This window comes from Denticeps clupeoides, chromosome 15, assembly GCF_900700375.1.
Source record: "Denticeps clupeoides chromosome 15, fDenClu1.1, whole genome shotgun sequence".
Lineage (NCBI taxonomy): Eukaryota > Metazoa > Chordata > Actinopteri > Clupeiformes > Denticipitidae > Denticeps > Denticeps clupeoides.
Window position 1 is genome coordinate 18,573,621 of NC_041721.1, and position 23,462 is coordinate 18,597,082.

Below are 23,462 nucleotides of genomic sequence, written 5' to 3' on the forward strand. Positions count from 1 at the left end.
GCTTATAGCCAGTGGTGGAATGTAACAAAGTATTTGTACTTCGTTACTGTACTTAAGTACATTTTTACGTATCTGTACTTTACTTAAGTAAAAATAATAATGCATACTTTTTATTTTACTCCATTACATTTTGCGGCAATTATCTGTACTTTCTACTCCACTACATTTCTACATTTTATGAACACAATTTCCTCAAAATCTTGCATGAAAAAATAGTTGCCTACTGCGTTCTGGCGTTGTTTGCCATTTCCTACCAATCAGGCTGTATTATCCAATGATGGCAGAGCGCGCGTCAGTTCGCGGCACGAGCTGGTAGACCGAGACATTCAACATGGACCCACAGCTGCATCTACTGAGCTCTGAATCACAAAGAAATCCTGGGCCGGATTTAAGAAATAGTCACGTGGGGGCTGGACATGGCGATGAAGGAGGACGCATATGCACGATTTCACACGACAGGGGTTTAATACAAACTGCACACGACAAGGGACCATTATCACGCAGTGACCTGACGAACAGGATAGTTTTGTACAATTATATAAATAGTCAACAGGTGAACACGATCAGGGAACATTACACGAGACGAACATGAAACTCCGGTCCGAATTCCGGATCCGGAGTCACCCCTGCCGGTCCGGATCATGACAGAAATTTATTTGAGTACAAAGGAGCAAAGAATGAGTCCTTGCTATTTCTTTGCATCCCATGCCTGCCTCAACATAAAGAATTGTTGGCATTTAAAAACTCCCCTTCAAATTTGAAAAAACATATAGAGGTAAGCTATGCTATGGTATGCTATGCTTTTGGGTATGTTATGACATGTTAAGATACTATCATCTAGCGAAATGTATGCTGACATACAGAAGTAGTATAAAAAACCACACCAGTGTAGCTTCATGATTTTTTTAACACTGGTTTATTAGCTCAGAGAAGATAGCTTAATGTCTTTGTTAGCATAATGTCCAGCTCATTGTTGTGCCAGTTCACACTGAAAAAGAACTAGTTCACGTTCATAGTTAATTTTTTTTTATTTTGAACCAAGTTCACAGCTCAAAAAATGAACTAGTTCACGTTCGTTCTTTAGTTTTTTTTTTCTTTTTTAACATTTTCAATACAACGTCCTTCTATCTGAACCTCCTTCAGTCTTCTCCTTCTATCTGTCATACCTAGTACATAACTTGTCATCCACATAATTCTAAGGTACACACAGTATTGCAGAGTCCACGCACAATAAGCACACCAAACTTTCCAATACACATATACTGTATAATTGCTTGAAATTATTACAAGCAATGACATCAGTACAGGCATAAGTCAGTATATGCACTATGCTTTTACAAAATGGCACACCCCAGATGTTGAGACAAACAATTGTGTGAGTACTTTTACTTAAAAAAAATACTTTAAAGTCAATTTAAAAGTAAGTACTTAGGACTTTTACTTAAGTAAGATTGTTGATGTACTTCTACTTTTACTTGAGTACATATTTTGCAGGTTACTTGTACTTTTACTTAAGTACTAAGCTTCAGTACTTCCTTCACCACTGCTTATAGCATATGATGTTACTGAATATTTTTTACTTGTCGCATCCAACTTCTGCACTCAGCCGTTCGACTCACCAATGAGAACATGCCACCCTCCTTTTCATAATTTTACTCACAGTATTACTATCCTATGTCTGTTTCTCATCCCATTTTAATCAATTTTTTAAAATTAATTTTAGATGTGTATACTCTATTTGATATATGTACATAGTGGTAATCAGAAGGTTTGAATCCTGATCCAGCTTTGCTCAGTGGCACCTGTCATGGCTGGGTGGGTGATGCTTAAATACAGAGGACACATTTCGTTGTGTCACCGTGTGCTGTGACCCTAGAGCCTGATGAACTCACCATGACAACTGTGTTGGAACTGTCGTGAAAGGCATGGTGCAGTACAGTAAGGTGCACGGCTTTACAAATCTTGCAGGGCCGTTGCAGGGAGGTTGCAGCTTTCAGTCGAATGGCTACGCTCGCACCTCTGCCACCGTTTACAGTCATTAATCCATGCAATGACTCGTCTTGTGTCAAGTTTCTGGAAACCCTCACAGGTGTTGAGATAGTGATCAATCTCAGTAGTAAGGCTTGGGTTTTGGGGTATTCCTGCTACAAGCAGGCTCAGCTGGAGTAGACTCCTTAACTGTGAACAAGACAGGTGTTGAGCGCTCTCTGTGGTATGGGCCCCTGCGCTCGTTCTTGGTGAATTTAGGAGAATCTGTGCTGTGGCACAACTGGCTATACGCTTGGCCTGTGACTTAATTTGTAGCAAGGCGGCCAGGTCAGGAAATGTGTAAGTTCTGTCTGTACCAGACTGCAGGATGCCTCGATTGATACAGTATTCAAAACTGTCTCTGTATGAAAGTGGCAGCAGCTTGTCAACGTGGGAGCCGCACATGAGCTCATAACCATTTTGACCTTCAAGCGTCCGCAGCATGCCCACTATCAACTGAACCGACAAAGCGAAAGAGTCAAAGGCGTTCGTGTCACCCCTTTTGAGAGCTGGAGTGGTCGGGATGGCACCCAGCTCTGATTGGACGAGCTGTCGTGGTTGGCCATATTTGTCTTTCAGTGCTTGGAGTGCAGCAGTATATGGGCTTGAATAATACATGTAAACCTTTGCCAGTTGAAGAGCGCTGGGAAGTAACATCTGATATTTGTTTTGCTCACTGAGGTGACTATGGCTGTTTAGCAGATTGTCCAATGCCATTTTCAGAAGGGTAAAGTCACTTCCATTGCCGCTCTCAAACACTGGCAGTGTGGGCCTTGGAATGCCATATGCTGAGGCAATTAGTAGCTCTGTTCCGAGTTGTGGTGGTAAGCCAGATTGTTGGGGACATTGGGAGTGATGTCATTTAGTGCTGTGTGCCTCTGCTGAGGACCTGATATGAGTAGCACTAGATGATTAGGTGATGGCTGCCGGGTGGCAGCATGTAATGCTGGATTAAAGGGGAAGGTACCTCACATGGCTGTGTGCCGATGGTTACAGGGTGCTGCACTGCTGAGCTGTGACAGGGCTGTGACCTCACCTCGGCCCTGGAAGGAACTACTGCTGGTGTTGCTGTACGTGGGTCCTGAGATGACGGTGGTGTTTGATTCATTGTGCAGGTGCAGCTGAAGATAGCGCCATTGTATTCACAGTGGTTGACATCAGAGCTGTGGTAACTGCGAGTGGCGGTGGCACTGCAGCCGGTGTGTTGTGGTGTGTCCTCACCGGACTCTGTGGTGTAGGTGTTGTTGTCCCGAGTGGAAACACTGGGCTGAAGCCTTCTGCTGGTGATGTAGTAACAGCATTGGGCTGATCTTGTAGTGGTTGAAAACTCGCTGGCGAATCTGCACTGGGGTCTGCTGATAGCATTGAGGTTTGGCTATATGAAGATCAGTCTTTGCTTGCTTTAAGCGACGGTTTCTCTCCAGTCGTTTAGTTAAGGCCTCTCTGGCCTGCAGCGCCTCCTCCTGAGCCTGATTCCGGTCAGAGAATTAAGAGCCTGGAGGCCAGCTTATCCGATTTGTTAATTATTAATTTTTTGTCATAAACACACAATGTGAAGAAATATGTGTGGCTCATTAGCTGTCACACTCCAACTGGACTAGATAGAAAAAGCTAACTAAAGCCGGTTCCACCCACAGTCTTTCTGACAGGGACGAAATATCATGGCTATGGATGTTGTAGGGCTGTCGTGGTTCACACGTCTCTGCAGCATTGCGTGGACATCGGGGGCAGTTCCGTTGGCGTGGCAGACTGGGGTGGTGGTCCTCGTTTTTAAGAAGGGGAACCAGAGGGTGTGTTCCAACTATAGGGGGATCACACTCCTCAGCCTCCCTGGAAAGGTCTACTACAAGGTACTGGAGAGGAGGGTCCGGTCGATAGTTGAATCTCAGATTGAGGAGGAGCAATGTGGTTTTTGTCCTGGCCGTGGAACTGTGGACCAGCTCTTTACCCTTGCTAGGGTGATGGAGGGGGCATGGGAGGTTGCCCAGCCAGTCCACATGTGTTCTGTGTATTTGGAGAAGGCTTATGACCTTGTGTCCCCAGGGGCACCGCCTTTTGTTAAGGGCCATTCAGTCCCTGTCCCAGAGGAGCGTGAGCTTGGTCCGCATAGCCGGGAGTAAGTCGGACCTGTTCCTGGTGAGTGTTGGACTGCCCTTTGTCACCGGTTCTGTTCTTAGCCTATATGGACAGAATTTCTAGGCGCAGCCGTGGTGTGGAGGGTGTCGAGTTTGGTGGCAGGAGAATCTCGTCTCTGCTTTTTGCAGATGATGTGGTCCTCCTAGCTTCATCAGGTTCTGACCTTCAGCTCTTGCCGAGTGTGAAGTGGCTGGGACGAGGACCAGCACCTACAAATCTGAGGCCATGGTTCTCGACCGGAAAAGGGTGGTTTGCCAACTAAGGGTCTGGAGAGAGGTCCTGCCTGAAGTGGAGGAGTTTAAGTATCTCAGGGTCTTGAGTGAGGGAAGAAGGGAGTAGGAGATCGACAGGGGCAGTGTCTGATCTGTCGTGGTGAAGAGGGAGCTGAGCCCCTGCGCCCCGGACCCAGATAAGACAACGAGGAAGACAACGACAACAACAGATATGTGTATGGAGAAGCAGATGAAGCGAGTGGACATGTTGAGCTCCTGTAAACCTCAGTGTGCTTTTTTACTTTAATTCCCTTCAGACTGGCATCAGGAAGGAACTGGGAAGGAACACTTCCAGATGTGCAGAGACAAGCCCTCTCTCACTCTTACACAACTCTCTGTCTGTCTCCTGATCTGTCAGCCCCTCGTTCTGTCCTCTCTCTGTCTCTCTCTGGTCACCGCGAGCGCCCGGTAAAAAGCCAGGTATAGTGGTCATTTGCTTCACTTTCCAAGATGATCACATGATTTCATCGAGAACGAGTTGCAGAGACTAAGATTTTTTGTAATGTTTCGCCTTCTGTCCTTTTTTTCCATTCTGCATCACGCCTTATGGATTACACAGAAGACAGGATGGCTCTCCTGAGGAACAGTAAGTGTGTGTCTGTGTTTGTTTTAGGCATTGGTTCCAATTCTACATGGTCTACAAATGATGTAATCATGGTCAGCATGAGAAAAAGCTCTCTTTTAGCATTTATCTGCATTCTAAGGGATATAAACGCACACAAAAAAGATATAATTTTATATGGAGGTGTTCATAGTTCATGTTTCTGTCACTTACAAGATCTATGTAATACACACGACACATCAAATCATTCATCATTCACCATTTACGAGGAACCCCTCTCAGGTTCAGTCTGGAAGCTGCTTGTTCTTTACTCCTCAGCCATCCTTATGTCTGCAGTTTTAATCTGAATGTGCCAGAATCGCACATCATCCCCAGTCCTGTTTCCTGTGTTGCAGCAAACAATTTCCTCTTGCTGCTGTTGCTGCTGCTGCTGCTCTTCATGATGCTGCACAGAAGACAGCTGCAGCCACACAAACACACAGGTAACACACACCTCACATACACACACAGGCACACACAGTGCTCTCTTCAGTCCTGCCATGGTGTGTGGCCTGTCTGTGTTGGGTTGACATATGGTGACATACAGGATCACAGGATCACCAAGCACAAAACCTTTTAGCCTCTGTGACAATTAGTCTCTCATGCAATTGTTTCCATTGCTATGTTCTACAATGCCAAGGAAGGGCCGGCACCCTCCTACCTCAGATCTCTCATCATTTACGGCATTTACAGCATTTACAATCCTCCAGCACTGCTCAACTAGTACCACCATCTGTCAAGGTACTAGGAAAGCATTCATCTCTTCTCTGTCTAGGTGGTGGAATGAATTTCCACTAAGTTTAGAGAAAACTTAGATTAAAAATTCCTCTTAAGAATATATATATAAAAAAAACCCACACAGTTGGGTTCAGATTTATAAAGATAATGGTAATTGCAGATCAGGTCCTAGTGAACCATATAAGGGATTTTGACGATGGCATTTTAACACACTGATGTAAATCACTCTGGATTAGAGCCTCTGCCAAATGCTGAAAATGTAAATGTTTTCCACAGCCTTACCTTGGTAGCAGTGTCTGGCTGTTCCCCACCAATTACAATAAAATACATTTGAATTTACATTTAAAGGATTTGAAGAAGCCTACAGGCACAGAAGATCTGTGATGAGTTCTCAAAGATGTGTGGAACAACCTTCTCACAGTTTCTTCCATATATGTAGAATTCAAACTCACCTATGCAAAGGACAAATAAAACATGCTGTCCTAATTGGCAAACGTAGGTTAATTACATTACAGAAGAAAACTGTAGACATTCTGTGCATGTGCAAGTCTTATGCTATTCATATGCTGGTCTTTGTGTATCCTCAGACGCACTGAAGACCACCAGAGGTGTCTTGAACCCAGGCAGACAGGAAGAAAATGAGTCAGAGGTCATTCCTGTAGTCATCTGTGCGTCTGAGGAACGCATTGGTGCTTCCATGGCAACCATCAACAGTGTGCGCAGCAATACGAACTCCAATGTGTTCTTCTACATAATTACCCTGAGAGACGGCACCCAACTGGTCAAGTGTGTGACACCTTTGCACCTTTTTTTCCACTTGTTACAATCTTATTCCAATTTTTCTTTTTTTTTTCCATCAGAATTCTACACACATCACCCTATAACGACAACATGAAATAAATTTACTTTTAGGTTATTAAAAACCTTATCCAGAGTGACATAGAAATCAGTATTTACAGCGACAGTCCTCTTGGAGACACTCAGGCTTAAATGCTTTGCTCAGGGCAATGGTAGTAAGTGGGGTTTCAACCTGGGACTTTCTGGTTCATAGTCGAGTGTCTTACCCACTAGGCTACTACCACCTAATGACAACACAGTCAGGACCAGCTCTGACCTAGCCCGTTGTTCTACAGCCAGTTCCACCACTACACATCATATTCAAACATATAGTGCATCCGGACAGTATTCACAGTGCATCACTTTTTCCACTTGTTACAATCGTATTCCAAAATTAAATCAAATTTTCTTCATCAGAATTCTACACACAACACCCTATAATGACAACATGAAATAAATGTACTTTTAGGTTTTAGCAAATTTATTAAAAATAAAAAAACTGAGAAAGCACATGTACATAAGAATTCACAGCCTATGCCATGAAGGTCAAAATTGAGCTGAGGGGCATCCTGATTCCTCTGATCATCTTTGAGATGTTTCTGCAGCTTAATTGGAGTCCACCTGTGGAAAAAACAGTTTACTGGACATCATTATATAATGTCCCACAGCTATGGGACACAGCAGTTCATGTCAGAGGACAAACCAAGCATGAAGTCAAAGGAATTGTCCGAAAGAGGGCACTGTCAGAGAATACCGTCTCTATGAAAGGGGGGTCAGTGGTAAAATTACGATCACATGGAAGACCTTAAGTTTCCCAGGGTGTCCAAAGCATCACACTGCCTCTGCCAGTGCGCCTCTTTCCCATTTCTTCCCCAGGTGAGTGATGCGGAAGCACCCAGGGATGCATGAAACATGATCAGATTCTGTTCTGATGTGCCCATTTTTGACATTTTTGGTGGTGGATGGGTCAGGATTGGTACCCTGACTGTTCTGCAGCTACACAGCCCCACAGTGGGTTTTGATAGTTTTCTGTAAGAACCAGAATGAACTGGTTCACTGCTTTTCCTTTGTTGGACTGTTTTTGGTATGTGCTGATTGCTGCAGACCTGAAACACCCCAAAAATATAATCATAATGTTATAGCTGGTTGGCCTTGTTCCTTACCTGCTTGCTGCTTGACACTGTAAGATGAATGCAAAAATGACAGGAACCCTGAATGTACAAACTGATACACAGACTTTCAGAAAGAAGAAATGTGCTGTGTGAATATTCAGTGCAGTTTTTTTTTTTGCCTTGTGATAAAATAGCAATGTCTAGTAACGTCTAATTAGTAATGTCTCTGGTTGCCGGACAACAGGCAGTATATAGAGGGGACACATCTGAGGACAATCAGCTACAGGATCCTGGAGTTCAACCCCATGGTGCTAAAAGGCAAAGTGAAGCCCAGTTCATCCAGACCAGAGCTGCTGAACCCAGTATGGCCATCTACACGCACACGCACACACACATACCTCATACTACACTCACACTACAATTCATACAGGACTTGTACATACTTGTCATACTCATGCTTGCATAGCAACTGACCCCATTTTTTTCCTCCCTGCTGCAGCTTAATTTTGTACGTTTCTACCTGCCTTTGCTGGACATCAGTCACAGGAGGGTCATCTACTTAGATGACGATGTCATTGTACAGGGTAATATCTCTTCCCTCTATTGAAGTGTCAGAGCAGCTGAGAAAGTGATGTTCTTCCACTGTTCTGTATAATTTTCAGTCGGTAGAGTGTAAATAGAGGGAGATGTGTGAATCAGTCTGGTGTTTTGTTGGTTCACAGGTTTCTGGATATTAACATCATCCAATAGTGTATCTTTGTAGACTTGATGCAGCTCTGTTGCTAATAGGCTGGACTATGTTGAATTTCAGAATCCTTGCAATGCAATATGTGTTTATCTATTTGTAGCTGTCTGTTTATACAGGATTTGTTTTTAATATGTACATTTCAGAACAATGTCCAAAACTGAACGATATCCTGTTGCACATTCTATGAACGTTTGATGAACATTTATATTATGATCCCCTGATTGGCTTCCAAGTGAACCTGGGACTTTGTGATCTTCTGGTTCATAGGGAGTGTTCTAGTTTATCTGTTTGTGTTATTCTTGAGGATGCCTTACCTTACACTAGCGAAAAGCACTGCGCTTACCACCAGTTGTGAGGGCAGTGGTGGCCAAGCGGTCAAGGAAGCGGCCCCATAATCAGAAGGTGGCCGGATTCAAATCCCGATCTGCCTCCCTGTCTTCCTCAGATGACATCCAGGAACTGTTCCATCTGGAGCTGCAACCAGGTCACGCCGCTGCATTTGCCTCAGACTGTGACCTGCCCTTCAGTCATGAGATGGTGCGCAGTGTGGGTATGCAGGTGAGCATAAAAATGAAATGTAAGAAGGAACAGACAGTTTATTAGGGTTTTAACAGGTTACACCACATTATAACACATCTTCTGCGACACCATTTCCCAGACAACGTACATGGGCTTCCTGGATTACAGGAAACAAGGAGTGCGTGACCTGGGTATCAACCCCTCAGACTGCTCCTTCAACCCTGGCGTCTTTCTGGCTGACATCACTATGTGGAAGCAGCAAAAAGTTACCAAGCACTTAGAGAGATGGATGAAAGAGAATTTCAGGTGAGGTTTGGGTGCAGAAGGTAGAAGACATTTCCCGTCCAGTTGCTACTGTTTAGTCAGGCTTTAATTAATGATGTGGCTAATTACTATTACATTTACAGCATTTATTCAGAGCGACTTGCAATCAGTAGTTACAGGGACAGTTCCCCTGGAAACACTCAGGGTTAAGTGTCCTGCTAAGGGACACAATGAAAGCAAGTGGGGTTTGAACCTGGGACTTTGTGATCTTCTGGTTCATAGGGAGTGTGTTACCCACTAGTCTACTACCACCCCACACCCTGGACTGTCATTACTGATTAAATGGATGGGGAAGTTTACTTCATCGATGGTAACATGAAAGCATGTTGTAAGGGTGTCTACCAAATGCCGTAAATGTAAATGGGAAGCTGATAAACATGTTAGATGTAGAGCTGGAACTGCATAACTACATACTAAATGAAACCTATATATTATAGACATTTAATTTAAATGTTTGCTCATTCTGACATATATATATATAGTGCTCAAGCTCCTTCACCGTCCACACACATAATGGTGCAGGTTTGTTGTCTAGAAGGGAAAAAAAGAGCCTTAATCCACTGTAGATGTAGATCTGACATGAAGGGATTGTGTATGCTGTGGTACACCTTATGGACCAGTAGTAAATGACTATAAAATGCTGATGGACCTTCTGCCTTGTCACCAGGGAGAACCTGTACAGCAGTGCTATGGCGGGGGGCGTTGCCACCCCACCTATGCTAATTGTCTTCCATGATAAGTTCACAACCATGGACCCTCTCTGGCATGTCAGACACCTTGGTGAGTCTCACCTGAGTGATATCAGAGCCTTCCCACAATGCACTGACAGCATAAGGAGTCATGTAATTTGCCGTTAAAACCCACTTTCATTTCAGTTGTGTTCTCGAGAGAACCTAAAGAAAGCATAGGCAATGGATATTTCATGCTATTCATTCTAGTTTTTCTATAGATGCTTTACATATATTTGTGTTAAATCCTAATCAGAGTAGTATTCATAAGTATTCAAGTAAAAATGTCTGGCTTATTGCTCTCTAGTGCTGTCTATTTGATCTTTTGTGAAACTAAAGTGTATATCTAATATGAAAATGCATCTCTAAGTATTCAATAGGTTTTGTAAATACAATGTCAAAAATGGTTAAGAACAACAGAATGTAGTACTGATAAGTATAATGTAGATCTTAGTCTATCCTAAATGCTGAATTCACAATAAATTTTTATTTCCAAAAAATATTTTGTGGATGGTGGAAGGGTATTTGATTAAAGCCACGACTCGTTTTAATTTCTGATTTTACAATTGACTGACAAACCATGTAATTTTGTCCATAAAAATGGTCATTATTAGTCATTAGAGCAGCAAAGCGGGCACACAGCAGAAAATTCACAGCCACTTCCAGGACAGCAGTGACACACGGTGCATGTGACAGGGCATCCAGGCAGTCACAAACTAAAACCTCTGCCTGTGAGAGTGACCCTCACTACCAGATGCACTGAATGACTTCTACACACGATTCAACACACAGAACAACATGACTGTGAGGAAATCCAACCCTCCTCCAGTGATCAGGTGCTGTGTCTAACCACGGCGGATGTAAGGAAAACTCCTTACATGAAAGGCTGCTGGACCAGACAACATCCCAGGAAGATGCTCAGAGAATGTGCAGACTAGCAGATGTTCTCACTGACATCTTCAGCATCTCAGTGAGCACCGCCGTTGTTCCTACATGTGTCAAGGCCACCACCATCGTGCCCGTGCCAAAGAAGTCTTCAGTGTCGTGTCTCAATGTCTATCGTCCTGTTGCACTTACACCCATCATGATGAAGTGGTTTGAGAGGCTGGTCATGAAACATATGAAGACCCTGCTGCCCTCCACCCTGGACCCACTGCAATTTGCCTATCGTCCGAACCACTCCACAGACGAAGCCATCGCCACCACCCTACATCTGTCCCTCACCCACCTGGACAATAAGGACACATACACACGAATGCTATTAATAGACTTCAGTTCAGCATTCAACACCTGGTCAAGATGCTGAGCCTGCTGGGCCTGAACACCTCCCTCTGCAACTAGATCTTGGACTTCCTGACTGAGAGACCTCCATCTGTCCGGATTGGCAACAGCATCTCCAGCACCACCACACTGAGCACTTGAGCTCTTCAGAGCTTTGTGCTCAGTCCATTGCTGTTCACCCTGCTGACCCACGACAGGCAGGCAGCCATGCACAGCTCCAACCATCAAGTTCTCCGATGACACGACCGTGGTGGGTCTCATCAGCAAGAACAACGAGTCAGCGAACAGAGAGGAAGTGCAACGATTGACGGACTGGTGTAAGGTCAACAATCTATTTCTGAACGTGGACAATACAAAGGGGATGATTGTTGACTTCAGAAGACAACAGAGGGACCACTCTACACTGAACTTCCTGGAATCCCAACACCAGTTCAACCGCCAAGAAAGCCCAGCATTTCTGACACACATATACACACACACTCACACACACACTACCTCTGTTATATTGTATGATTATTGATCTGTAATATCATCTATAATTCCTTTTTGCACAGCAGTATTTGCACTATTTTACTTTGCACATTTATTATTCATTTCACTAGTTTAGCGCTGTCTGTCTTATTGTTGTCTGCATGTTTGTATTAAATGTTACTCTTGCACGGCCTGTATCCCCTATTTGCACTTTATGTTGCCCAGTTTGTCCGTGTCACACACGTGGACTTTATGTCAGTATGTAACTTTGTCTAATTGTTCAAATGTTACGAGCAGAACCAGGTTTTGGAGAAACGTTATTTTGTTTCAATATGTACTGTCTAACATGTATATAGCTGAAACTTCAACTATAACTATAAGAACAATGGACCATTTTATATCAAATTCTAAATGTTTTTGATTCTACAATAGATTTAATTTTGTCCAGCAAAAGAATATCCTTCCTGCATCATTCTGCAAACATTTGTGTGTCGAGAGGTCAAAGGGAACGAATGCATAAATGAAAGGAAGATTTTTAGTAAGGAGTATCTTGCTTGTATTGGGCAGTGAGGTTGTTACATTGTTTTGAGGAGACAGTCACATCAGTAACAGGCCTTATCAACTGTGTGGAAATAGTCTTCTGCTGTGTGTCTGGTAGGCTGGAGTCCAGAAACCCATTACCCAGAGTCCACCCTGCAGGAGGCAAAGCTGCTCCACTGGAACGGGCGCTTCAAGCCGTGGGACTACCCCTGTGTTCATCCAGAGCGCTGGGAGAAATGGTTCGTCCCAGATGTAACAGGAAGGTTCAAGTTGGTCCGACCCAAAAATAAATGAATGACATCAATCCCCACTGGGTTTCCATGGCTTCAGACTAGGATGACGGTCTTGCTTAGTTTTAGCTGGGTAGAGATTCTCGTAAGATAAATTTCCACACTGGCACTGAACATGTCATATAATAAAATAATAAAACCGGTACAAATCACAGCTCGGTATTTTCATTAGTTCAAAAATAATATAACTATATCCAATGCAATCACTAATGAAATTATAACCATTGTTATAACCATGAAAAGGATAATTAAATTAAAAGAATGGTCATTTTAATGGCATAATGAAGGTCATGACTGCAGTAAGGAGTAAGAACAATGGGCAGCTCATTCACTGAAGACCCTGTGGAGAAGGGGGTGCAGATTTTATAAGGGTCTACAGGGAGTGCAGAATTATTAGGCAAATTAGTAGCCTAGTATCATCCTCTTCATGCATGTTGTCTTACTCCAAGCTGTATAGGCTCGAAAGCCTACTACCAATTAAGCATATTAGGTGATGTGCATCTCTGTAATGAGAAGGGGTGTGTCTAATGACATCAACACCCTATATCAGGTGTGCATAATTATTAGGCAATTTCCTTTCCTTTGGCAAAATGGGTCTAAAGAAGGACTTGACAGGCTCAGAAAAGTAAAAAATAGTGAGATATCTTGCAGAGGGATGCAGCGCTCTTAAAATTGCAAAGCTTCTGAAGCGTGATCATCGAACAATCAAGCGTTTCATTAAAAATAGTCAACAGGGTCGCAAGAAGCGTGTGGAAAATAACTGCTCATGAACTGAGAAAAGTCAAGCGTGCAGCTGCCAAGATGCCACTTGCCACCAGTTTGGCCATATTTCAGAGCTGCAACATCACTGGAGTGCCTAAAAGCACAAGGTGTGCAATACTCAGAGACATGGCCAAGGTAAGAAAGGCTGAAAGACGACCACCACTGAACAAGACACACAAGCTGAAACGTCAAGACTGGGCCAAGAAATATCTCAAGACTGATTTTTCTAAGGTTTTATGGACTGATGAAATGAGAGTGAGTCTTGATGGGCCAGATGGATGGGCCCGTGGCTGGATTGGTAAAGGGCAGAGAGCTCCAGTCCGACTCAAGGTGGAGGTGGAGTACTGGTTTGGGGTAGTATCATCAAAGATGAGCTTGTGGGGCCTTTTCGGGTTGAGGAGCTTGACCCTGAGTCAAGCTCAACTCTCAGTTCTACTGCCAGTTTCTGGAAGACACCTTCTTCATGCAGTGGTACAGAAAGAAGTCTGCATCCTTCAAGAAAAATATTTAATGCAGGACAATGCTCCATCACACACGTCCAAGTACTCCACAGCGTGGCCTGATCTGAACCCCATTGAGAACCTGTGGTCCATCATCAAATGTGAGATTTACAAGGAGGGAAAACAGTACACCTCTCTGAACAGTGTCTGGGAGGCTGTGGTTGCTGCTGCATGCAATGTTGATGGTGAACAGATCAAAACACTGACAGAATCCATGGATGACAGGCTTTTTAGTGTCCTTGCAAAGAAAGGTGGCTATATTGGTCGCTGATTTGTTTTTGAATGTCAGAAATTTATATTTGTGAATGTGGAGATGTTATATTGGTTTCATTGGTAAAAATAAATAATTGAAATGGGTATATATTTTTTTGTTAAGTTTCCTAATAATTATGCACAGTAATAGTCACCTGCACACACAGATATCCCCCTAAAATAGCTAAAAATAAAAACAAACTAAAAACTACTTCCAAAAACATTCAGCTTTGATATTAAGTTGGTTTTTTGGGTTCATTGAGAACATGGTTCAATACTAAAATTATTCCTCAAAAATACAACTTGCCTAATAATTCTGCACTCCCTGTAGTGGGGTATGGTAAACCCTCTTGCCTTCCCAGAAGTCAGTGGAATATTCCTCTGCAGTGTTGTTGATGCCACAGTACAGCATGAAATATGGATGGTGAACCTTGCTCTGAAGCAATTTCTGTACATCACTTTTGTAGGCCATCACCCAACACATAAGATGGCGGATTTTGTGCTATTGAAAGTATGTGACAGTTAAAGTAGACTGAAATATTAATTATATCACTATAGAGTTAAATCACTCAGGTTCCCACAATGCAGGAAATCCTGTAATCGTATCAATATACATGTTTGATGGTTGGCAGAAATGAATTGGAATCTACTTATTTTACCATTTGTACTCAAAGCTAAAATTACTGAAATCTGATGCCAAAATTACATTACAGTACAGATATGGGCCTGCAATTTGAACCAGGAACCTTATTGGTGCTTACCGCTGTTGCCCCACACTAAAACCAGGGTGCTAGTAGCCTTGTGCTCCATTCACATCACATCCATACAAGCAGCATATTAAAAACAGCAGACACAAAATCAGTTTTCGGAAAGACATTTAATCGTTCACGACAGAAGTCAGCACTTCATAACCAGTTCAGTTAAATATTAACAAATTTACAGTCATGAGGAATGTAGTAAAAAAAAGAAAACAGTGCTTAAAAAAACCCCACCCCCACCTGCCCAAACACCCACCCCCTCCCATGACCAGGGAGAAAGTCAGTCCCCCTAATTTCAGACTCTCTCCACGTTGCGGTTTCTCAGAGCTCATCCTTCTCTGTGCTCTGCAGGAAAAGTCAGGGAAACGGAGATTAGTATAATACAGAAAGTGCAAAAAAATATATAAATAAATTATAATAATAAATAAATAAATAGATAAAAAGATTGTTCAAAGTGGGTGTACTGAAATGTTTTTCCCCCCCTACCAATATCTAAATGAAGATGTATAAAACAGCTATATTAGTCCATACATGTGGAAATAAATCAAATGGAATCAAAATGTCAGGCAATGAATATAACGATACTTGTTTCAGACAGCCATAGCTTTAACCTATACCAGGCCCACCCAACCCCACACACTCACTTCAGTTTCCTCAGTGTCGTCTTCAGCCTTCAGTTCCTCTTCATCGGCATCCTCTTCCTCACCAGTCTCCTCTGGCTCTTCCTCTGGTTCCTCCTCCACCTGAGAAACAAAAACCACCAGGTTATGAAGACCTGTTCATAGTGACAAAGAATACAAACTAACATTCCTCTGTCGGGCAATTCGTACCGGTTCACTCAGGTCTATGTTCATGCTGAGACGAAGCATGCGTTCTATGCGGTCCCCGTAGGCTTTAGTGTCGGCTAGCTGGAAGCCTGAGCGCAGTGTTGCAGTCTCAAACAGGACCACAGCCAGGTCAGATGCTGTCTGGTCCTCAGGCTCGGCCTGAACAGAAAGAGGGTGCAGTTTCTTTAGACAAGAAGTTCCACCTGAAGGACCTTCATAAATAACAGGTAGAGAAGTTGGAAAGGAAGGTACTCACCTTGACCTTCTTCAGCATCTCTTTAATCAGGGGGTGTTTGGGGTTGATCTCTAGGGTTTTCTTCTGACTTGCGTAGTAGCTGCAGAAACATAACCGCATTATTCGAAATCAGACACCGGTGTGCATGTTTAGATCTCACTGAGGTGAGAAATAATGCTTAACCCTTGTTCCAAAAGATATTTAGATTATGTATTATTATAACAGCGTTTAAGAACTGTACTTTGTGGAGATGTCTTTTCCAGTCTGGTAGGCTTGGGCCTTCATGATGCGCTCCATGTTGCCGGACCATCCGTACTGACTGGCCACCAGGGCGCAGGGAGAGTTGGTCAGACGCTGGGACAGCACAGCCTTCTCAATCTGCAAGACCAACAGAGCTTATAACCAGACCACCCCTCGCAGTAATTAAACAAACACCACAAAGTACTACAGCACCTTGTCTTTCAAGGACTTGTCCTTCATCCAGGTGGTCAAAGGTTCAAACTCCTTCTCCAACGCCTCTCTCTTCTCTTTCGCGGTCTCACTTTCATCAAACTTCAAGCCCTCTTTAGCCACATTCTGAAAGCGTTTGCCGTCAAACTCGGGCAGGGCCTGAATGCAGTACTCGTCTACTGGCTCTGTAAGGTAGATGACCTCATAGCCCTTCCTCAGCAGGCGCTCTACAAATGGAGAAGACTCGGCCTGCAGGAGAGTGAGAGATGATACACAGGACTTAAACCTTCCTGTTACACCACAAAAGAAGAATCAGATTGAATACAGTCTTGTGGGATCCTGAACTTTGCAGCGTTGCTGTAATTAAGCCCTGATTAAGTCTCTCGAGTCACTCCTCTGCCTGCGTACCTCCTTCCTGCTGGTTCCAGCCATGAAGTAGATCTTGTCCTGCTTCTCCTTCATTCGCTCCACATACTGCTCAAGGCTGGCCAAGATGCTCTCGCTGTGGGACGTCTGGAAACGCAGCAGCTTAGCAAGGCGTGTGCGGTTGGAATGGTCTTCAATCACGCCCAACTTGATGTTGGTGCCAAACTCCTTCCAGAACTTGTCGTTGTACTGCTCCTCTGCAATCTTCTTGATCATGTCCAGGGTTTTACGCACCAGTTTCTTACGAATTACCTGCAGGAAGCAGACACACAGTGTCTCACCTGTACTCTGATGCAATGTTTAGACCTACTTATTTATGGGTCTTTTTTACATCACAGACTATAGACTAAAATAACATGTGATTTAATAAAGTGGCATATGATAATAGAATAGAAAAGCAGCCATGAAGGTAAAGAAAGCATACTTCACTTTTTCCTGATATATTTAGTTTTTTTTTTTTTTGTAGTATTGGATTCTTCATAATGGCTCCATAACCAAGAGTAGATGCATCCAAACTTTTGACTGCTAGTGTAGGTGTGCAGAACTCACCTTGAGGAGTTTGTGCTGCTGCAGCGTCTCTCTGGACACATTCAGAGGAAGATCGTCAGAGTCCACCTAGGACGCAGAGGACTCATCAATGTCTGCATGTTAGGGCCACACGTTCCCATAACGAAGGCGAGAGCAAAAGACTCACCACCCCCTTGACGAAGTTCAGGTATTTTGGCATCATATCGTGAAAGTCATCGGTGATGAAAACTCGGCGGACAAAGAGCTGCAGGGGTGGAAAGTTGGATGTTATGGAGCACAGAAGAAATAGGGAGAGATTTAGGGTAGGTTGTGCGTTTACGTGGATTCAGACCCTCTTCATACCTTAATGAAGTCATTTTTCTTAGAACCATATTCATCGAACAGCCCTCGAGGTGCGGATGCAGGAACAAACAGGATGGACTTGAATGTGACCTCACCCTCAGCAGTGAAGTGAATATGAGACAGTGGCTCATCAGAATCCTGGAAATAAATCAGGTGGTGGGTTTTTAAATAATCGGCTTTCCATTCTGAAAGAGCTTTTAGAATGGATGCTTCAACAAACTCAGAGCTAGGCCAGTGCAGACTCACCCTGGAGAAAGTTTTGTAGAAGGCCTTGTATTCATCATCCTCCACCTCTTTAGCTGGACGCTGCCAGATGGGCTTGATGTCGTTCATCAGCTCCCAGTCCCATACAGTCTTCTCTACCTAAAGGAAAGATGTTCTCAAAAGGGTCAGATCTAGATGTTTTTTTTTTTTTTTTTTTTTTTAAAAGATCTCCAAATGAACAGGCTGCAGCTCCAACCTCTTCCCATAATTAGTGATAATCATTCCTATTGGACAATAGTGTACCAATCATATGGAACAAATCATATGCAGTCAGTAATCATGCAGTCAAACAGCATAATGCACTTTGCTGCCATAAGCATTTTGAATCTTCTGTTGTGACCTGCAAATTAACTAGTTCACTTTCAAATCACTTGATCTTGTCACTTTACTATACCAGTCATAGTTATTTTAAGCTCAACATGTAGCTACTGCCAAGCACCATTTATCATTTAATTATTTCTACTTCAAAAGACAAGTTGTCAGTTTTGCCAAAAGCCAACAGGAAGTGATCTGTTTAGCATACAGTGCATCTGATCCTTCTAAGAACACTTTTTTTTTTTATTGTAATAACTGGTCTCAGATGGATGATCCTTTTACCTTCTTGGTCTTTGGCTTGTCCTTGTCCTCCTCTTCCTCCTCCACCTCAGCCTCATCCTCAGTGGTGTCTTCTTTCTCTTTCTCAGCCTCATCTTCATCAATTGGCTCTTCTACAGTCTCAGTCTAAGTGGAAGGGAATACAGGGAACAGGTTGACATCAACTCTGAACATCGCATTTACACGTTGCAGTTTAAAAAGGAGTCAGACAGAAGAGTCCCAATTTTTTTGTGTGTGCGTGCGGAGAGACCCACCTTACTGCTCCACACATAGATGGGGAAGTTGATGAACTGGGAGTATTTCTTTACTAAATTCTTAATGGTCTCCAGCTCCAGGAAGTCTGATGCCTCCTCCTTCATCACAAGGCTGTTAAGACATTTAAAGCATTATGACTAACTTAATTATGAGTGTTGTGATAAGACATCCTTTAAACTGACCCAATTAAAACTGTACTTACGTTATGGTGGTTCCCCGTCCAAGAGTGCTTCCACGGGGATCCTCAATGACTGAGAACTGGTTTGAGTCAGACTCCCAGATATGCTGAGTGTCGTTGTTGTGCTTTGATGTAACTATAACACTGTCGGCCACCAGGAAGGCCGAATAGAACCCAACACCAAATTGGCCAATCAGCTCAGAGGTGGACTGACCCTCAGTCTGCATGTCAGTCATCTTGTTGAGGAACTCGCTGGTGCCAGACTTTGCAATGGTGCCCAAATTCTTAACCAAGTCCTCCTTGGTCATACCAACACCAGTGTCTGTGATGTGCAGCATGTTCTTCTCTTTATCAGACTGCAGAGGAACAAGACAGCTGTCTGAGAATTCAGACTGATCGGTTCGAAAGCTAAACATGTGATCATACACACAAAAATGTAAAAAAAGTAATTTTTGATGGGAGGTGACTTAAGACTAAAATCTGTGTCATAACACCCATTTAGAGAGCAGCCTAGTGCAAAAGCACATGCTTTAGTCCTTTAAGTAGTCCACTCCCTTTGGCTGTACCCTTTAGGGGTCACAACAGCCCATCAACAAGTTTGGTCCTTCGCACAATTGATCTGGCAGAAGTTATATGCTGGATTGCCCTCCTGATGCAAAATTCCCAATTTAGCGGGGCTTCAGATATGGACATGATTGCTGGGTTCTGCAGGTTGTTAACGCACCTTAATTTTAATGGTGAGCTCCTCGTTACCGGTCAGGGCGTTCTCGTCGGTCAACGAAAGCAGTCGAATCTTATCCAAGGCATCAGAGGCGTTAGAGATAAGCTCTCTCAGGAAAATCTAGAGGGGAGATAGAAGATGAGCTCCAAGTACACCTTAGCTACTGCACTTTCTTGGAGTGTTTTAAACCTGCATTAAAGTGAAGTGATTGTGATACACAGCACACACAACGAAATGAGTCCTCTGTATTTAACCATCACCCTGAGTGAGCAGTGGGCAGCCATGACAGGTGCCCGGGGAGCAGTGTGTGGGGACTGCTTTTGCTCAGTGGCACCTTGAAATTCAAACTGGCAACCTTCTGATTACGGGGCCGCTTCGGAGGCCAATTAATTAATTAATTAATTAGTTAATTAATTAATTAAAATGTCATGGCTTTAACATGTTAATGTAGTGGATAACTATAAAACTAATCAATGTGCTTATTTATAGATGCAAGATATCAAAGTATCTCAAACCCTGAACTGTGTTTCTCCTGGTTCTATAACGCATGAGCATACGGCCTAGCAATGGCCAGGTGAATGTTCAGGAAGAGAGGCATGGCAGGCGCAGCAGCAGCTTACCTCCTTGTTCTTGTACAGGGAGTTAATGATCAGCTTCATCATACGGTTTACTTCTGCCTGGAAGGCGTGCTTCTCAGATTTCTCGCGGATTTCTTTAAATTGAGATGCGTTCAGCCCATCCAACTGGATAGCTTCCTCCTCCCTGGATGAGAAGAAAGGTGGATTATTGTTCCATCTGAACACCACAGCATCGGATGCACCTCGACAATCCTGCAGTGAGAGAGAGCAAGAACACACACCTCTGCACCACCTCGTCATCAGTCCGGGAACCATCTCTGCTTTTACCCAGGTCCTCCTCCACAGTGCCGTCGATGTCGACGTCGTCCTCCGCCCGAACTGAGCCTTCAAAGAGAGGGGGAGAGAGACCGTAAACCCTCATTCATTCATTCATTTCAACTCCTCCTTCAGGCCCGGCCGACCATGCTAGCTGAGGACCGACGTGGACACGCGGGTCACCCTTCAAGGCGGACGGCGTGTCCGATAACAGCGTTTCACCTGACTGCTGATAAGAAGCGAGGCGGCGATAACACCTCCTCCGCGTCCATTAAAGCAGCGCCGCAGGAACCACGTTTCATAAGGAAACTTCCAGAACCTGCGTTACTTCCACAAGTTCAATACACGCGGCGAGGAGCCCAGCGCAGAAAAAAGCCGGGGAAAGGGATACTTACTAAAGGCCAGCAGAGCACACGCTAAGCCGACAATCCACAAGCGTTTCATTTCGGCGACGTTGTGCGTTCAACGTGGAACGTACGTTCTGCTGAGCGCCTAAGCAAAAGCCCGAAGTGCGTGAAAGCAGGAGCCGGGGCTCGTCTTTAACAAAAGAGCCACCAGGAGGTGGAGCTTTGCCTCCACCGACAAATCGCTACAGCCCACGCACAAACCTCAGCCAATGGTAAGGCGGTTCGCGGCCAGATTCCTCCAATCACGGGCTTACATGTCCGAATTTACGCCGCCAAATCGTGGCTAGTTTTCATTGGCGAAGGAAGCTGTCAGCTGGATCCTCGACCGAGCTGTCGGACATACGGGAACTTCAAGGATGCTAGCGCTCCCTGATCATTCAAACATTTCCTGCCTGTTAATCAAATTCAGGTACATTTTAAACACAATATATTGAATCTATGCAATATATTTATGAATATTTATCATCAGTTAATTCATAGGCGAACCTAGCAGGAAACTGTTAATAATTATGGCTGCCACTTCGTTAACCTTGACCATGGAGCAGCCAATACAGGTCTTTTGTGAGATACTTGTGATAAGTGTAACGAGTTGTTTAGTAACGAAGAGGGAGCTAAACAACCACCAGCTCTGGTCTCTGAATGTTTGTGAACAATCCATAATAATTTTAGTAAGATAAAGAACAGTACGTCATGACACTCTGGGTATTATCTATGGGTCAGTAAACTGATGCACTGACATTTTGATTTTGATATGTACCAGAATTTGATTTCAGACAACACGACCCTACGTAAGCGACGAAGATTCATACAGGGACTGCACAATAAAATGTATACCAGCAGTGCTCAAAACTATACTCAAAATAGCCAACTACATACAGAATGTGGCTGAAGTTTACCAAGAAAGTCGCTAGATGTCGCTAGATGATGACCTACGCATATTTACATGTATGACGGCTTCACGCCGCTCTTGTTCTTGCTTGCGTTCAGCCAAAAATCACGGGGTGGTCTTCACTTTCTCCCCAATACAGAAATGGTTTGGTGTATTTTAAAGTAGCTCAGGGTATTTCATTTTTTACAACGATTCACCACTTTTCTTCTTACACAGTTCTTGTTTAAAATGGCATATATATTACTGAGCATGTCAAGCAGTCAAATCAGATCATAAATTGATAATATATAATTTCGCTTAAAGTAATTGTTAACAGTAGACTGATAGGAATTTAAGCGGTCTGCGTCAGGTCATACAACTTGTTTTGTGAATTTGTGAATTGGAAAGGTTTGTGATTGGTCAGTCGATGTGACGTCATAATGTTTGCACATGCGCAGATAATTTCTTTTCAGAACGCAGGGAGGGAATATTGCTCACAAAGTTGTACAGAAAGTTGCTAAGGCTTGTAAAAAATGTGACTACATTTGTCGCTAGGCGGTTTTTGAAAAATAAGTAGCGACAATGTTGCTACGTTCGCAACACTGAGCGTACTAGGGTTTCTCAAGTCTGATTAGTAACGACCCTGTATAAACTACACTACCCAGGGGGCACTACGACACCAAATCGCGCGCCTCTCGTCGGAGTCTACAGTTGCAACTTTCGCTTATGTTTGTAAAGTTGGCAGTCGCGTGTTGCATTTGTTGGCAGCATCTAATTGTTTTGCATTTGCATCCAAGAAGACTTTCACTATTCATAGTTCTCCCTAATTTTCTGCCTAATAATTTATGAAGACCATCCAGATTCGAATGTTTTCCATTTTGCGTTCTGTGCTATGTATGTATGTATAATGTAAATAAATCTAGTTGAATGTTCTCTTGTCCTTATTGAAAAAGTTATGAAATTAACATTTTAGTTTTTATAAAAAGAAGCTGTATAAGGGCAGATGCCATGTAAACGCTACGTTGAATTCCCCCAGCAGGGAGCAACAACAGCACCCTTATAAAAAGGTGAGCCAAATCCATTCATACAGCATGTTTCATTTACAGGGTGATAAGAATAAAGAATGCATAATAAGAGAGTATTAAATGAGTGAACGAAAAAATAATACAAGAAATGGTAAAACAATTCGATTAGATATTGGTAAAAAAAAAATGATTTCAGTGAACAGTACCTGGACTGTCTATGTCTAATTCAAATTCAAATTTTATTTGTCATATACACAGTCATACACGGTATGATGTGCAGTGAAATGCTTTCTGCAACTGCTACAGACCACAGTATTGCAAATGTTGCAAGTAAACAATGAACCAATATGCAAAAATTGCAAACATAACCAAGTATTACACTTTTACGTCTTTAACATAAAATATGTGTAACTGGTAGGGTGAAGGTGTGCAAATGAGTTACAGTTTTTTTACAATGTTTAAAGAAAGAGAGAAAGAGCCATAAAAGAAAGAGCAGTAAGGACCTAAAAAGCGCAGTCATTTTGTGCAAAGTGATTTTGTGCAAAGTGGTTT

At 43.2% G+C, this 23,462-nt stretch overlaps 2 protein-coding genes across 3 annotated transcripts; one reads left to right on the forward strand and one right to left on the reverse strand.

Annotated features, from left to right (window-relative positions):
- Window positions 1-724: 724 nt before the first annotated feature.
- glt8d2 (glycosyltransferase 8 domain containing 2) lies at window positions 725-12,777 on the forward strand. Of its 2 annotated transcripts, XM_028955080.1 has the most exons (11): window positions 725-775; window positions 4,795-4,856; window positions 4,996-5,022; window positions 5,394-5,480; window positions 6,363-6,561; window positions 7,969-8,086; window positions 8,224-8,308; window positions 8,918-9,030; window positions 9,131-9,297; window positions 9,983-10,095; window positions 12,454-12,777. In XM_028955080.1, exons 3-11 carry the CDS (start codon window positions 5,004-5,006, stop codon window positions 12,627-12,629), a joined length of 1,077 nt encoding a protein of 358 aa, XP_028810913.1. In that variant the 5' UTR covers window positions 725-775; window positions 4,795-4,856; window positions 4,996-5,003; the 3' UTR covers window positions 12,630-12,777. The 2 variants fall into 2 exon arrangements, with proteins under 2 accessions (XP_028810913.1, XP_028810912.1); XM_028955079.1 differs by lacking the exon at window positions 725-775 and having other exon boundaries at window positions 4,719-4,856.
- A 2,356-nt stretch (window positions 12,778-15,133) lies between these two features.
- hsp90b1 (heat shock protein 90, beta (grp94), member 1) lies at window positions 15,134-21,166 on the reverse strand. Its single transcript, XM_028954288.1, has 18 exons — window positions 21,006-21,166; window positions 20,577-20,679; window positions 20,338-20,479; window positions 19,721-19,837; window positions 19,021-19,352; window positions 18,818-18,929; window positions 18,567-18,689; window positions 17,952-18,068; window positions 17,706-17,843; window positions 17,530-17,607; window positions 17,385-17,450; window positions 16,818-17,087; window positions 16,413-16,658; window positions 16,201-16,337; window positions 15,981-16,059; window positions 15,728-15,883; window positions 15,542-15,640; window positions 15,134-15,242 (listed from the first exon to the last, which is right to left on the reverse strand). The coding sequence occupies exons 1-18, from the start codon at window positions 21,052-21,054 to the stop codon at window positions 15,219-15,221; spliced, it is 2,388 nt and encodes a 795-aa protein (XP_028810121.1). The 5' UTR covers window positions 21,055-21,166; the 3' UTR covers window positions 15,134-15,218.
- Between the last annotated feature and the right edge of the window lie 2,296 nt (window positions 21,167-23,462).